Below are 16,887 nucleotides of genomic sequence, written 5' to 3'. Positions count from 1 at the left end.
TTATGACATTTTCGGTATAAAACACCCGAGAAACGAATGTCGCTTGAAGTGGACTCGTGTTTAAGGAACAGAGACTTGGCAGGGTGCTGGGGAAGGCCTTCCAGTCATCAGTGACAACAGAGAGATTAACTTCCAAGACAGGCTGGGTGTGAGCACTGGGTCCGTGAATGTTTTCAGCAAACTTGGGGTGGCAGTGGGGTATCACTAGATTTACGTTTCCAGTGAACCTCGGGCCTCAACCGACGGGTGCTTGGCTGGGCTGACATCAAATTTCAGAGCTCTCTAATTGCAGACCGCATCCCTGGCTCTCCTGGCTCAAGCCTGCAGCCCGCCGGGGGCACAGCTGGCCAGGCCCAGCCTCGAAGAAGTCGGGCACGTAGCTTAGACGGTGCGTCCAGCGGCACACAGATAAACCGAAACTGCCCGGGCTGCCCTTTCCGCTTCCCAAATCCGGCAGAAGCTGCGCCCACCCCGCGCACCCCGACCCAGGCCACGCGCGCCCCCGTCAGCGCCTCCCCCGCCCCAAACCATTCGCCCCCCTGGCCCTGCGCGCGCCCACCAGCCTCCACCCAGGCCAAGCGCGCTCTGGGTTCCGGGAGCCCCTCGAGCGCCCCCCGTCCCCGTCCCCTCCCCGACCGCTCGCTCCTGCCAGCCCCAACCCCAAACTACGCGCGCGGCTGCCTCCGCGCGTTCCCATACCCCCTCCCCGGCCTCGCGCGCCCCCGCCCCCGCCCCCGCCCCCGCCCCGCGCACAGCGCCCGGGTCCCCGCCCCGTCCGGCGTGCAGGGCTCTGGGTGTGGTCGCCGTCTCGAGTGGCGGAGCCTGCTCGCGCTTCGCTCCCCGCAGCCGAGCGCAAAGCAGCAGCGCGGTGGTGGCGGTCGGGTTCCAGGTAGGTGGCGGGCAGGGGCGGCAGGGCGCGGGGCTCCTCTGCGCTCGGCGAGGCCCGGGACTGCCCGCGGGTGCGGCCGCCCGGGGAGCCCAGACGGCTATAGCTACGGGGCGCGGAACCCCCCCCCCCCAAGTTTTTCACGGGCTGCCGGAACCTCAGGTTTTTGTTTGTTTTGGATTGGCACTAGGCTTGGTTATTTTTAAGGGATGTTGGGGGAAGCAATAACGGATTTGGGGTGTTTGCAAGTTTAGAACGGGAGAAAGCGTTTTCTCCTCTTCTCCCTCCCGCTCCCCCCCACATCCCTTTCTGCTCCAGAACACTAACGACCACCGAGTGCTGTGTGTGACATGTATTGCCTTCTCCTAAGGGAAGTCTGCATGTTCAAAGTTGAGAGCTGGCTTCCAGTTGTTCGCAGCCGTGCTGGGTGATTTGGGCTTCTCTGCTCCTCTCCCACCCTTTCCTCTCTGACTCCTGTGAAATGGTGAAGATGTAGCCTGGTGTGGATCCGCAAGCTTCCAGGGAATTAGGACTGAAATCTAACTGATAGTCCCTTTCAATAGTGAGAACCGAGTCGGAGACCTTTCATATTTTTCAGTTCATCTGGGATGGGATGGCTGACACACGAGAGGGCGGGGAGGGGGGTGTCTTTTACAGGGGTCGGACCAAATGTGATATCTGGTCTCTGCCAGTGTTCATGCCGGCTCTGAAAGTTGACTGAGTATTTTAGTATTTTGATTAAGAGCGTTTAAGGAGTTTTCGGTTTTGCCTTCGGGTTTGCTGGTGAATTTAAAACCGAAATAGAAACTTTAAAAATACCAGTTAATGAACATTGCCAGACCTCTTGTGTCTGCGGGTCATTAGGCCATGACGCTGGCCCTGTGTGGTGTGGGTGGCTTAGCTGCATGCCTTAAGCCCGTTAGACAGGAAGCAATTCTGAGTTGTTGGTCTTTTATGAATAAACATACCAGCGAGTGTTTTTACACTTTAAAAATAAATCCGGGACACTTTCGAAACTTAGGAGTGGGAGCTAAGTGTTGGGCGTTTTTTCTGCCCTTACCAAACAGTGAGGAGATTGGGTGAATTCTCTTGATTTCTTTCAGGTGTGTTATTTAAATTGGATGGCTTGGTTGTGAGTTTCTTTGCCTTGCTGACTAGTTTAATCTGATTTCGTAAAGGAATTTACTGAAGTTTTGTCCTGTACCAGGGGCAGTGAGCTGTACTGTTCTGTCATCTCTCAGTCACTTTTCAAAGGACACATTATACCTTCCGCAGCCAGGGAGCTGTTAAATGACTCATGTGGTCTTGTCACTGTTAACTCTCAGGACAAGACAAGATCCCTCTGTCCTTAGAGTACATTCTTTTTCCCCTCTAGAACACATTCAATTAGTGCCAGGCTTAGGGGGTGATCGTAAGCCATCACTGATATATGTCTAAAAATTTCCAGACATGTCAGAAACCTGTGCTGGTTTCTCTGGTGTGGTCGGTACCATTTACTGGTGTTATGTTGTACAGCATTTTTCTCCCTGGCATCTCTGGATCAGTGCCCCCTTTCCTGGGGCACAGTTGCTCTATTGGCTTTAAGTAATTAGCAGTGACTTAACTGTGCCTTCAAACTGATACCTCTGTTTTAACTCGAACTCCAGAGTAACAGCTGTAACCACTTTGGAAGAGTGAAAACAACTTGAGGCTGGCTTTTGGGGGCTCCTAGGTAATCCCAGCTCCAGCAGATGAGGCCGAGGATGGTGAGAGGGGATCTAACTTGGGCTACATAGCAAGCCCCTATCTCCCGATAACAGCCTGCTTTGTAATATGGGAATTCTTTGATATTCCTTATGTGCCAAGACAGGAAATGTTCTCATAGCTGCTTCCCATGCCACCATCCCCTTTCCCTGGAGCTTCTATGTGTCTGTTTCTGTGGGTTCCATACCTTGTTGTGTGACTGTTCTGTTATGTAAATACTCTGTTTTATCTACTCTAGAACACATTTTTCTCAATGATGTAGTGCTCTACCTCAGTTACTGCCCTCTCCCTCCCTCCCTCCCTCCCTCCCTTTCTCCCTTCCTTCCTTTTTTCTTTTAGGATGGGGGGGGGGGTGGACATGGTTTCTCTGTGTACCTTGGCTGTCCTAGAACTCACTCTGTAGACCAGGCTAGTCTGGAAATCACAGAGATCTGCCTGCTTCTTCTGCCCGACTCCCAAGTGCTGGGATCAAAGGTGTGTGCTACCACTGCTGGACTCTTTTAAAAAATCATTTTGAATTACATGTATTTCTGGACACTTGCGTGCCAGTGTCTAGGGAGGTCAGAAGCTTCAGATCGCCCTGAAGGTAGAGTTATCACAGGCCTTTGTGAGCCGTTCGGATGCTGGGAACTGCACTTGGGTCCTCTGCTAAAGCAGTATGCACTTTCGATGGCGGAGCCATCTCTCCAGGCAGTACAACTGTATTTTGATCTTCATTGAGAAAGGCTAATCTTGCTTGTCAAGTAGACGCGTAGACACGTGGGTGGAGGAACCTGAAGAATTGTTTTCATCTGATTGGCCTCTGGGCTTGGCTTCGGGATATTTCTTGATTGCTAATTGATGTGGAGTGCCTGGCCCACTGTGGGCATCATCCTAGGCAAATGGGCCTGGGCTGTGCAAGAAAAGCAGCTGAACGTGTGCCTGGGAGCGTCGGTGGTTTCTCTTTCAGTTCCAGCTTGACCTCCTGCTGTCAGAGATGGATGTGACCTGGAAGTTTAAGCCAAATAAACGCTTTCCTCCCCAGGTTACTGTGGGTCAGTGTTTTAGCATAGCAACAGACAAGCAAACTAGGATAACCTATTAAAACAAACAAAAAAACCTTAAAGGCAAAACCCTTTCAGCACATTTTTTATTGTGTTTGAGTGGAACTTGGGTCTTGGGGCTTGTTGACAAATGCCTTTCTCTGCTGAGTCATCCCACTGGCCCTGAAAAGCTTACTTTTTTTTTTTTTTTTTAAGAAAACAAAAATAAATGCAGGACAGATAGCTGCCAGCAAGTAGACACCAGATAGATGAGTAGGAACCGTGACCTGGATGGGTAGGAGATTGGCACCACTTTGAACCCCTTTTTAAGAGTTTCTGGTTGCATATACTTGTTTGTGTTCTGAGTTTAAGAAGGGGGTGGGAAGGGCCTGGAAAGAGGCTCCGCAGGTAAAACCACTGGCTATTCTTTCAGAGGACCTGGATTTGGTTCCCAGAACCCACATGGTGGGTCATCACCATCTGTAACTCCAGTTGCAGGGGGGTCCAACACCTTCCGATTCCCTTTGGCACCAGATACGTGTGTTTACGTACCCACATGCAGACTCAAACTCACAAAGAAGCTGGGGGGGTGCTTTAGGAGATGTTTCCTTTTTAAACTCCACAAATAACAGAACTTCAGAAGGAAAAAAAAGAATCCAGATAGGGTTTGAACACAGCACTGATCATTTTGATCTCAATGTAAAATGCGCTAGGGGAAGAAAGGTTTTAACTCTGCACCGTGGCTCTTGCTTGCATGATATCAGTAAAGCAGGCTGAAAGCCATCTCATGTATATTGTCACATTGAGGAGATGGGTATTGTGGTTTGAATGAAAATAGCTGCCACAGGATCCTATGTTTGAATGCTTGGCGCCAGCATTTGATAGGTGAGGCAGAGGGTCAGAAGTCTAAGATCATCGTTGGCCGCAAGGCAAATTTTAGGCCGGGCTGGGCTCCTCCAGACCCTGTCAGAAAGGAAGGGATGGAGGGAATAAGGAAGGGGCAGTGAGAAGTGTCTGGCTAGGTTGGGACTAGTGGCATTAAAAGATGTAAACACACTGTCGTACATAGGGGCGGGCACACTTGTGGGCGGGCACACTTGTGGGCGTGCACAATTGCACCCGTACCTGCTGCCTACATGCAGCATCTATACATACATCTCCTGGCTCTGACTGGAGAGGGTGACGCTGAAATAGCTCAGAGAGCTGGCACAGGGAGGCTTTAGGTGAGCCTCCAACTTTGTGCTGCAGAGTAAGATGAAAACAGTGCTGGGAAACTTCAGAAGGACGTAGCCTGAACGACTCTGACCAGCCCAGTCTGGAAGAACCCAGGCACCAAAATTCCCCAAGCGCATGAGAGGCCTACATGGTCCCAAAGCAGACCTACCTACCCTGCAACCTCCTCTTACTTTCTGCCCCTCCCTCCCCTGCCCAAGCTCCTCCAGCGTCACATTTTCTTCCTGTTGACCCGGCAAACAAGGTTGGTCCCTTCAGGGCCCCCATTTTCTACTCTTTCTTCTGCCTGAATGCAACTTCAGGCCTGGTGCATGTGACCAGTGTTCTCCTGCCCCCAGCTACGTCAGCTCGGGGAGTCTCACTGTGTGGTGAGGGCTGTCTTCTTACTGGTGACAACCCTTCTGGCTCCGTGCTAGACATACAGGTGTGCATGTGTACCATTCCTGGCTTGCTTTCCCTTTTTAAGACATGCCTCGTCCCCTGATTTCATTCAACTTTACTTCGATTAATTCATTTTAAAATAGCTTCCCTAATCACCTGGGGGCTAACTTTGGGTGTCTCCTACGTAGTTCTTACGTGTAGTTAGCACTGGGTAGTGTGCTGTTGTGCTTTGCTTTGCGATTGTTTCCTAAGCAGGTGAGAATAGAGGCCCTGGCCTAGTTGCTTCTCCTGTGGCCATGATGAAATATTCTAACAAAAGGAACACCTCCAGAGTCTGGAGTCTTTCTGGTTCCTGGTTGGCACTCAGGCGCTGGATGGACGGGTGTGCTTGACTGAATGAGTATAGCACTCCTATTTGCCAGAGCTTGCCTTTGAGGAATGCCGTCTGAGGTGGACCAGACACAGAGGCTCCCCCAGCCCTGAGGAGCGAAGCTGCACAGGTCCCTGGAAGCCAGTGAGTTTCCAACTCCCCCCCGTACACAGCCACCTTTCTCTCTGCTGCCCTCTGGTGGCAGTAACGCTAACCAGCAGTGGGTGGTGGATAGGTCACCAGAGAGAAGCTAAAATGGGAAGACTCAGGTCCCAAACTGGGTGGCTCCCTTAAAAAAAAAAAAAATCACTAAACCCGGAACTCATCTGGTAGAATGCCTGTCTACTGTGTACAGAGCTCTGGGGTTGATCCTCACTGCTGCGTAGAACTGGGTGTGGTAGCCCATGCCTGTGATCCTAGGTAGAGGCAGGAGGGTCAGAAGTTCAAAACCATCCTTGCTGGGGCTACACAAGACCCTGACCCCTAATCAAGACGCACCTACATTTCATGCTGATGTTCTTGGACAGGGGTCATGGTTGCGCTACTTCTGAGCAAAAAATGCTTGGTAGGTTCCAGCAAGTGTCTCCCAGCACCATTTCCCAGTGTTCACCATTTCCCAGAGTGCCTTCTAGAGAGCTTTCCTGCCAGATGCTCACAGAGCCTGCCTACTGCCCTGCTTTGAAGTAGTACTCACATAAAATGAAATTTCCCCCATTCCTGGGAATTGAACCCAGGGGCTAGAATAAGGGTCGCACTTTCAGCTATGGAGAAATGAACAGAATTCCGTCTACTCTGTATATAAGGAGTATGGTCCCTATGATTGGAGAGCAAGTTGTGACTGAATCTTATATATACATACATATACATATACATACACACACACACATACACATACATATATATATATATAAATTTTTATTATATTTATTTTTGTGTGTATGTATGTTTGCCACACTGCAGAGGTCAGTTAGGCTCTTTCTACCATGTGGGTCCCAGGGATCAAACTCAGGCTTGGCAGCAAATGTCTTTACTCTCTGCGCCATTTTTACAGGCTGTAAATTGTGTGTGTGCGCGCGCGAGAGCGCAAGAGGGAGAGTGTGTGTGTGTGTGTGCCCGGGAGTACCTTGAACTGGGGTATTTTGAGGCCGTGTAGGTGCCTATAATCCTGGTTCTGGGGAGGAGACAAGAGCATCCCTGGGTCTCACCAGCTTCATAGCCTAAGTGAGTGGGCAAACTGCAGACTCAGTGAGAGACCCTGCTTCAAAAACAATAAGGTGAGGAGTGATGGAGGAAGACATATGATGTCAGCCTCGGGCACCTGCACATCTCTGCATACATGGGGGCACTAACACACTCATACCACACACACAGGATAACTAGTTAGTATCTTTCATGCCTTGTGCCAATTTTGAATCTGTGTGGATGCTCAGGAGCTAAGAAGTTACAGACAGACAGACGGGCTCTGCACTCCCACACCAGCAAACTGTGGAATGCCTCACTTTGAGGAAAGTTCTGTGGGTGTTTTAAGACGTGTTGGGAGAAGGCCATTTGAATTACAGGGCCGCGGCATTTTTTGCTTTATTAATAAATCTGTGGATTCAACGGCTCATTGGCATCCTCTGATGCTTGTTACTGGGGCCGCCCAGCTTTTAAGAGGTGCCTGACAGGAGGCTTTGCAGTGCTCTCAGTGTGTGAGAGTTCTTTAAAACGTGTTGGAGGAATCAGATACTCGATGCAGAAGTGCTGATTCAAGTTGAAGCAATCGAAAAGAGCCCCAAGTTTATCAAATACTTTTCTAAAAACATGATGATTTCAGATTGCGTTATTGACTTCAGTGCCCTGTCTACAATTAATTGTGATACACAGTTTCAGTTTGACCTGGAGCAAAACTGTGCATTCGAGAGAGCTCAGAGTTTAAAATGCATGCCACATAAGCATGGGGTCAGATCCCCAGATTCCACATAAATAGTAAGACAGCCTCAGGAGGCTGAACCAGGAGATCCTCAGAATAGCCTGGCTGCCAAGATCTGTCTTATCGGTGAAGTTTGGGTTTGATTGAGAGACCCTGCCTCAATGAATCAGGTTGAACAGCAGATAGGGATAATTCCCGAACAATTGAAAACATGCACACGTATATCCAAACGTGAAAAGAAAAAAAGAAGAATGAATGTCTTTACTACACTGTGAGTATGTGGGTTTGTTTTCATGTGTGTAGATACACGTGTGTGTAAATCAGTTTATGTGTGTGCATTTGTGTGTGTGACGTGTGTGTGCATGTGTTTAGAGGACAGCCGCAGAGGGCCTCCTACAGCCTTGCTAGTAGCAGCCCACATACCCCCCATCAGGCTGGCTTTGCCTGCTGTCTGTAGCTTTCCTTAAGTATTGCACATTGCCTAAATCTTTCCTTCCTGTGTCTCTGTTGCACCATCAGCTTTAGCCCGTCATCTCCATCACACATCCCCCTGCTAGGGGCTGCATGACGGGACTGACCCCACAGCGCGCTGCCTGACCACCAGGCGTCCGTTTGCAGTTGTCATGGCAGCCACCGGGACCCAAAATTCCTGGATTCTGCATGTGTGCAAAATCAGCTTCATGTGAACACTGAGTGTTGAGAGAGTTCAAGATGTAGCCGTGATTGCTTCAGTCAGGCGGTTAGAACTTGTGCGTGTTTTCTGTGCATTTGTGTGCTTCTACCTACCTGTCTCTTTCCCTGTCCTTCTCCTTTCTTTCTCTCTCTCTATCCCTGAAGGGGGGAGACTTGAGCGTGGTTAGCCACTGATGATAAGGATCCAGTTAGTGGATTCAAAAGATTAGTTGTTGGCTGAAAGGGTGGACTTATTTGATAGACCACATTGCTAACATCTGGCTCTACTCCACGAATGATTTATTCAAGTAAATCATTCTGACTTACTCAGCATCGGCAACATATTCTCGACAAATACGGATATTGAATCTGAAGATGCTATAGCCTACAGCTCTTATTTCTAATAGATAGGAAGTGTAGAGGAATAAAAAAAAGTAAGTTAGACCATAATGAAGGGGCTAGGGCGTGGGGTATTCTCAGGATTCAGCTCTTCTTCCCGACACAGTAATAAGCTTGTCTCTTGTGACTTCTCTAATGCTTCAGAGTAAATTTTATTTCCTAAGCTATTTCAAGTTAGCTCATTTACTGGTGACCAACGTGTCTTAGGCACTGGGGCTATAGTGGAGAATAAAGCAGAGAAAGGCCCTTCCTCAAATCAATACATTTAATTGGGTGAAACAGACCACACAGATAAGTAATACATACTAGGCAGCGTTGGAAATCAGGCAAGGCAGAGGTGGGTGCAGGCATGTTACTAAGTGGGGGTGAGGCGGGGAGAGGGGCCTAGAGCAGGCGAGGGGAACCTGTAGTGATAGCAGCAGGGGTAGGGGCATTCCAGAGAGAGGGGAAACAATGGCCGGAGCTCACTGGGTGTCTTCAGGAAGCAGCAAGGGCTTTTCAAGAGCTGGGGGAAGGAAAGGGTCAGGAGTGCTTAGAGTGAGTGTGAATAGGAGAGAGCGAGAGTGAGATGCTACTGCTGGAGCCCTGTGGTCCCCATCAAGAGGCCAGCTTTAGGGCCTGGAGACATAGCACCATTGGTGAAGTGCTTGCCTTGGGAGCATGAGGACCTGCGGTCATCTCCAGAACTGACAGAAAAGAATCCTGGCCTTCCCTGTCCTTGGAATCCCAGAGCTGGGGAGGCAGTGGCATTCGGATCTCTGGTGCTGATAGGCCTGCCAGTCCTGCCGGCTTGGTTAGCTCCAGGCTAGTGGGAAAGACCGTGTGTCAAAAGAAGGTGGACTGGGCATGGGAAATGATACCCCAGTGTGCTGGATGATTTTACCTCAATCTTGACACAGTCTAAAGTCCTGTGAGAGGAGGGAACCTCAGTTAAGAAAATGCCTCCATAAGATCTATGGGATATTTTCTTGATTGGTGATTGATGGGAGGGCCCAGCCCATTGTGGGTGGTGCCAGCCTTGGGCTGCTGGTTCTTTCTGGGTCTGTAAGAAACAGGTTGGGCAAATCATGAGGAGCAAGCCAGTGAGCAGCACTCCTCCATGGCCTCTGCATCAAGTACTGCCTGTTTGAGTTCCTGTCCTGACTTCTTTCAGTGATGTGGAAGTGTAAGCCAAATTAACCCTTCCGCCCCTAAATTTCTTTGATTATGGTGTTTTATCACAGAAATAGTAACTCTAATGTCTTAAGACATCCAGATTGTCCTCTGGCTTGTGTGTGTGTATGTTCATCTCCAGAACTCACTCTCTCTCTCTCTCTCACACACACACACACACACCCCGTGTATATGTGTTTGTGTGTGTGTGTGTGTGTGTGTGTGTGTGTGTGTAGAATACAGCTTTGTTTTGAGAGTGGGAAACACTGCAGGAATTATTACAGAAAGGGAACTTACATTCTAAAAGTATGTGCTGTAGACATGACTGGGGAAAAGTCAGGGGCAGAAGAAAAGTGGTCAGGTGAGAGAGGATGGTGACTCAACCAAATTAATAGCAGTAGAAGCAGGTAGACGCCATCAGCTCCTCAGTTAACTGTCAGGATTGCTGCTGGGATAAATGGGGAAGTCTGAGAAATGGAAATGAATGAGTCCCATGGTTTTGTTGTTGTTTTGAACTCAGTTACAGAAGTATAATTACCATCTACTGAAATACAGGAGAGTTAGGGTTTTTTGTTTTTTGTTTTTTGTTTTTTTTTTTTTTTAGAACAGCAAGCAGTGAATGTCTGGGCTACCAAGTGTGCATCTGAGGATGTTGGGGTAAGAGCACAGGAAGAGGGCAGTGGCACAACAAGCCCTTTATCCCAGCACCCGGGAGGCAGAGGCAGGTGAATCCCTTGAGTTCATGGTCAGCCTGGTCAACAGAGTGAGTTTCAGGACAGACAGGGCTACGCAGAAAAACCCTGTCTTGAAAAGAAAAAAGTGAGAAAGAGGGAAAAAGAGGGAGGAGACAGAAGAGGGATGTCTGCCTCAGCTGTGTGGAAACAGACAGTTGCTTACTGGGCTGTGTTGGCAGCTGGGGCCAGCTTGATGGAGCTGGCTACATGTAAGTGGCTTATTGGGGTACTGCAGAAATTCCTGAATATTCCTTCATGGGCATATATGTGTGCAGGCTCTCCTTCGTAGAGGATTTGTTTCTGAATATTCCTTCATAGGTGTACAAGTGTGTGGGCAGGCACCTCCTTCATGGAAGGTTTGGCAGAAAGGACTCCATGTTGGTATTGACAGCTGTCATGTCACACTCCTGCATAAATGACCTAGATGTTTGTTTATTTATTAAGCCATTTTAAGTTCCAGCAATGTTGGCTGTTTCATTTCATGTGGAAGGACTGAAAAGTTATGTAAAGCATTGCACGTAGAATAATATACAAATGAAAATTGACAGCCCCCCCCATCTCCCTTAGTTCTTCACCTGAGACTCCTGAGGGAACCAGTCATAAAGGATGAGCGAACTGGAACAGCTGAGGCAGGAGGCCGAACAGCTGCGGAATCAGATCCAGGTAGGACACGTTCCACGTTGAGGCTTCCGTGCTTAGCTTGGTTTCAGTGGTGTATAAACACCATTCATTAGTTTATCGGTCAACACATTAAATCATTCACGAGTCAGAGTGGTTGGCCTGAGCCAGCTGTGCTGGGTGGCCTGTAACCGCTGCACTCTGCAGGTAGAGACAGGAGGGTCTAGAGTTCAAGGTCACCCTTTGTTACATAACAAGCTGAAAAGCCAGCCTGGACTAGGTAAGACCCTGTTTCAGGGAAACAGTACGGAAATGGCTAAGTTGTTTTTGTTATGCATCCAGAGACTCTCCCAGAATCATTCCAAACAACTACCCATGCTGGCGAACGGCACCTGACACTGAAGGCCGAATAGTAGTATGCCTAGGGCCGGTTAGGTGGCTAAAGGCACTGCCAAGACCAGTGATCTGAGTTCCATCACAGGGACCCACCCTGTGAAAGGAGAAAACAGGCTTCTGAAAACTGTCCTCTGAGATGAGCTGTGGTGAACATCCCCCCCCCAACGAAGTACAAAGTAAAGATTAATAAAAAGTAGAATGTCTGATCTAGCTGGAAGACAAGGCAACGATGAGTTCTCATCTCGGAAGGGGTCGTGTGAAAGAACAAGACGGGATCCTACGATCAACACCGTTATCTGCATAGATGAAAACGTTGGCGTGAAACCCGTTGTTACTACATGCCATTGGGAAGTCTTTACAAATTCTCCTCTTCGCTCTCCGAGAACCATAGCTTTTTGGTGGGACGTGCGGAGCAGACGTTATAACATGAGGAAATATCTCAGCAGTGTTAGGTTGCAGAACAATAACAATGAAAGGCAGGCGTGACACCTTTCAGTCGTGGAAGTTTGAAGTACACAGCAAGGAAGGAGCAGAGAAACTGAAAACCACTTCGAATACTGGTCATGGTGGCCCAGGCCTGTGGTCACAGTGCTCTGCTGAGGCTTAGGCAGGAGAATCTTGAGTTCAAGGCCAGCCTGATCTACCTCAAAAACAAACAAAAGAGGTACGTAGACTTCTGGGTCATTCTAGGGTAGGGAAGAGCTGCCAAGTCCTTGTGGGCAAGCTCCAGGAGAGGGGCCTATAAATGAGCCACAGCCTTAGCCTTTAATCCAGCACTCAGGGAGGCAGAGGCACCTGGAACTCTGAGTTCAAGGCCAGGCAGGTCTACAAAGTGAGTTCAGGGCAGCCAAGGCTACACAGAGAAACCCTGTCTCAAAAAACAAAACAAGCAAACAGAAAAGGTAAGTGCCCTAAGGGACAGCAGTGGAGCAGACACTAACTTTTGGGAATTGGGGCGTATCGAGGAAAGGAAGCTAGAAAGGAAAGGACGTTGGCAGCAGGTGCAGGAAGGAAACTGGGTTGTGAGTGGCCAAGCAGCTGCGTGCCTTTTTTCACAGAGAAAAGTAAAAGCTAAAACCAGTCATCAATACCAGTGAAGAACAGAGCAGGGAGAAGCCCTGATAACCTGGAACACAGTTGGAGGTGCTTGCCAGGATGGGTGATTGGCTATTTCAGGACCAGCAGTTCTCAACCTGGGGGTCACAACCCCTTTTGGGGGGGTTGAGTGACCTTTTCACAGGGCTTGCCTAAGACCATCAGAAAACACAGCTATAATCACGATCCATGACAGTAGCAAAATTATAGTTAGGATGCAGTGATGGATGAAAAATAGTTGTATGGCTGGGGGTGAGCACCACAGGCGGGAGTGTATGAAAGGGTCACGGCAGTAGGACGGCTGAGAACCACTGTTCAAGACATTGTGAAAGCAAAGAATAGCCTGCGGAGAGGTGCTGTGAGAAAGGAGGAGGCGAGAAAATAAGGCAGGGATGACGAGCAGCCGCCAGAAAGTGTTCTCCCAGGGAATGAAGTCATGCCACCTTTAACAGACAAGTTATTTTCCTGTACCCAGGGCTGCAGTTTAGTAGCTGAGACAGTGGTTAGTATGTGCAAACCTCCGGGTTCCATTCCGACACACACACACACACACACACACACACACACACACATACACACACACGTATGTCTGCATACTGGACCTAAGCACTCGCGGTGTTGATTAATGGGAACAGTCACAGTTGCTTGAATACAGCATGCTTGCAGAATTTTAGCTCTCTGGGGTTGGAGAGATGGCTCAGAAGTTTCAAGCGCTGGTTGCTCTTCCAGAAGACCTGGGTTCAGTTCCTGGCACCAGCATAGATGATAGCTCACAACCATCTGCAACTCCATTTCCAGGGGAGCAGTGCCCTCTTTTCCTCTGAAGATACCTGGCATCCACACGGTACACAGACACATTCCGAGAGAACACTTACGTACATAAAACAAATAAAATTTTAAACAAATACAAGATGTAAATTCCTGGAATTAAACCTGGTAGAGCTTCATGACCTCAGAGTAGGAAAGCGTTGCCATGACCCACACTGCCTGGGTATTGACTTAAGTGGGTGATAGAAATGAAAAACTGACGGACATACAGAAAAGGCTGGGGATCAGATGGGCAGTGCTCCCCTGGAGGCACAGCAGCCACGGCAGCAGCTGGAAACACCACCAGTGAGGAGAAGGTGCGGAGCTAACCTCAGTAGCCCATCTCTGCCGAGGCAGACAGCGCAGGCTGTAGTTATCCAGAGGAGAAAGCTGGGATTGGCAGTTTCTGCACACCTGGTTTTAGGTAAAGATCAGCCATTTGTCACCCACACTCAGACCAGAGGAAAGGCTGTATCAGTCCTCTGAGCCTGAGGTAGGGAAGGCCTTACCATTCTCATGGATATGAGGCATTGGTGTCCTTGACATGATCATGTTCATGCCAATAATACACATTCGCTCAGGACGCCACCTGCTCCCACACTTAAGTGCATCATCAGAAGTACAGCAACAGAAAGGGGAAAAAAATCCAGAAAGTTACATCTCATCAAATAAAAACTTGGATATCTGAAACTATCAAGGGGCTAGAAAAATGCTCAGTGGCTAAAAGCATTTGTTGTTATTGCAGAGAACCAGTTCAGTTCCCAGCACTCACACAGGAGACTCACAGCTCACCTCTAACTCCAGCTCCAAGGATTTGACACTTTCTCCTGGCCTCGGCAAGCCATTCACATACACACACACACACACACGCCCATGCATAAATAAAAATAAAATATTTAAAAAACTCTATTTAAAAAAAAGATAGCCATGATGTAGTCAGAGAAAGTGTTTGACAGTTGAACATCTTGTTAGGATAAAACATGCAGACTATGTGAAGAAATACTGTATCTGGACAGTAAAAGACAACCTGATCTGAAAGTTGGCAAGAGCTTTGAATAGAGCTCCCTTCAAAGACATAAACACACACACGGGCGCACACACGGGCACACACACAGCACACTCACAGGCACAAACACAGATGTACACTAACAATGTACATGCACAGATTTATACTCACAGACTTACAGACAGACACACATGTACACAGGCACACGTACATGCACATTCAGAAAGTGCGCGGAAAGATTCTCAATATAAATCCAAACCACAGTGAGATGCTTCACAGCTAAGATGGCTGTAACTAAAAGCACAGACCATTGCGAGAGTTGGCAGTGACACCAAGATGCTAAGAGCTAAGAACTGGAGCCCTGGACGGTGCTGGTGGGAATGCAAGACGGTGCAGAGTGCAGCAGCTCTAAACAGCATCAGGCAGAATTCCCAAAGGACTGGAAGATGCGGGAACCTAGCATCATGCTTTGTAAATAACCGAAAAGCAGGAACAGTCTTCGCCCAAACATCTCAGCTAACAGATAAATTGCTGAAAAGCCGTCCAGCGGAATGGCCAGCCCTCAACATGGAGGTGCTCTGCCGGATGCAGGAACACGGCAGAGCCCTGAAATCAAGCAAAGCTGAAGAAGCCGTGTGCTATACTGTATGACTTGACGTACACGGGGCCTCTGATGAGCAAGTCCACACAGACCGGATAGAGTGGAGGGAAGGAGACACTGAGGCATGCGGAGGAGGGGGTCAGGCAGATGGAGTTTCTTTGGGGACACACAGCTAGACACGAAAGACGTGTCCTAGACTGGATCATGGTGTGATAGCGTACCATTGCGAATGTACTGAAAAATCAGTGAGTCTTAAGACGGCTCCTTTTGAGTTAGGTAATGCTTACTTTTGAAGAATACTTTTGAGAACATTTGAAGAATAAAGTGATGTGGTGCGGTGAAGGTTGGCTTTCAGTAAATGTAAGCCTGTCCTGTTTAGAGATTCCCGCTTCTGAACTTGTCCCCTCCTTTCTCTCTCTAGGATGCCCGGAAAGCCTGCAATGATGCCACCCTGGTGCAGGTAAATGCCCGGCTCATGTCAGCCTCTACGTGAAGTATCTTGGTATGGGTGACATCCAGACTGTTCACGCTAAAGGTGCTGCCTGCAGACAGCGCTGTGGAGACCTGCAGAACCATCTGACGCACACTTATTTTTAAGCGCTTCGTAAATCTTTTTGGTGTACGCTGGTTTGGCCTTTTTTTTTCCCCCTATGGAAAACTTTAGGAAGGTTTTGTTAGGCAAATACTGTTGATTTTATTAAGGAAATATGTTTTGTGCTATACATGTATAAAACTGGATGGCTGTGAGCTGCCATGGGGGTGCTGGGAATTGAACCTGGGTCTTCTGGGAGAGTTGTCAGTGCTCCTTGTTTTTTGTTTTTGTTCTGTTTTGTTTTTTGTTGTTGTTTGGTTGGTTTGGTTTGGTTTGTCTTTTACTTTTTAAGATTTTTGTTTCTTTTAATGTAGGAGTGTTCCATCTGCATGTACACTTGCACACCAGAAGAGGGCATCAGATCCCTTCATAGATGTTTGTGAGTCACTGTGTGGTTGCTGGGAATTGAACTCAGCACTTCTGGAAGATCAGCCAGTGCTCTTGACCACTCTGCCATCTTTCCAGTTCCAAGGCTTTCTTACAGACAATTACAAATGCTTGCTTCCATAGTCATTTATTTCTGGGTTCCCTTTGTGGCTGGCTTTTTCAAAACATCATAAATAGCCATATGTATGGGTGACAGCTGGCTGTGTATGTGCTGTATCGAATCAGGGTAATGATAGTTCTCTGTGTTTATTGTTGCTTTGTGTTGAGAGGTCCGAGCCTTTCTTCTAGTTCTTTATAAGCTATTTGACAGGGGACTGGCAAGATGGCTTCAGACCAGGCATTTGCCATGAAAGCCTGAAGACCTCAGTTCAATCCTTAGAATTAGAGTAAAATAGAAGGAGAGAATCAGCTCCACGAAGTAGTCTTAATGAGCTCAACATGTTTGTCTGTCTGTCTGTCTCTCACACACATGCACACACACAAACTGAAACACTTAAAGTACTTGTATGCTGCCGTACATTGCAGACAGCTCTCTCTCTCTCTCGCTCTCTAAGACAGGGTTTTTCTGTGTAGGCCTGTCTGTCCTAGAACTCAAAGATCTGCCTGCCTCTGCCTCCCAAGTGCTGGAATTGAAGGCATGTGCCACCACACCTGGCACAGACATCCACGTTGATGCCATTCAGAAGCTGTTTGCCCAGTCACCTTCTTCCTACCTGTCCTGTTTTTACTATAGCTGGACCTTTGTTGTCTGTGTCTTTTGGAAGTCTGTGCGTTTACTTTAGCTGTTCATCTGAAAAAGCATCCTCGTGCACAAGAGCACACAGGATGACCTGTGTTCATCACGGTTTCATGAACTGAACTCACAGTGGCTCTGTTGCCCT

General features: G+C 48.4%; 1 protein-coding gene across 1 annotated transcript in view; it reads left to right on the top strand.

Moving 5' to 3' along the window:
* Positions 1-735: 735 nt before the first annotated feature.
* Gnb4 (G protein subunit beta 4) overlaps positions 736-16,887 on the top strand; it is a 36,014-nt gene continuing 19,862 nt past the window's right edge. Inside the window, exons 1-3 of the mRNA XM_021649915.2 lie at positions 736-889; positions 11,072-11,167; positions 15,449-15,487. Coding sequence (XP_021505590.1) covers positions 11,111-11,167; positions 15,449-15,487 — 96 coding nt within the window. The 5' untranslated portion in view covers positions 736-889; positions 11,072-11,110. The remainder of the gene's footprint in view (positions 890-11,071; positions 11,168-15,448; positions 15,488-16,887) is intronic.

This window comes from Meriones unguiculatus, chromosome 2 (assembly GCF_030254825.1).
Source record: "Meriones unguiculatus strain TT.TT164.6M chromosome 2, Bangor_MerUng_6.1, whole genome shotgun sequence".
NCBI classification, from domain to species: domain Eukaryota; kingdom Metazoa; phylum Chordata; class Mammalia; order Rodentia; family Muridae; genus Meriones; species Meriones unguiculatus.
Note: the sequence above shows the minus strand (reverse complement) of the source record. Positions and strands in the feature narration are given on the sequence as shown.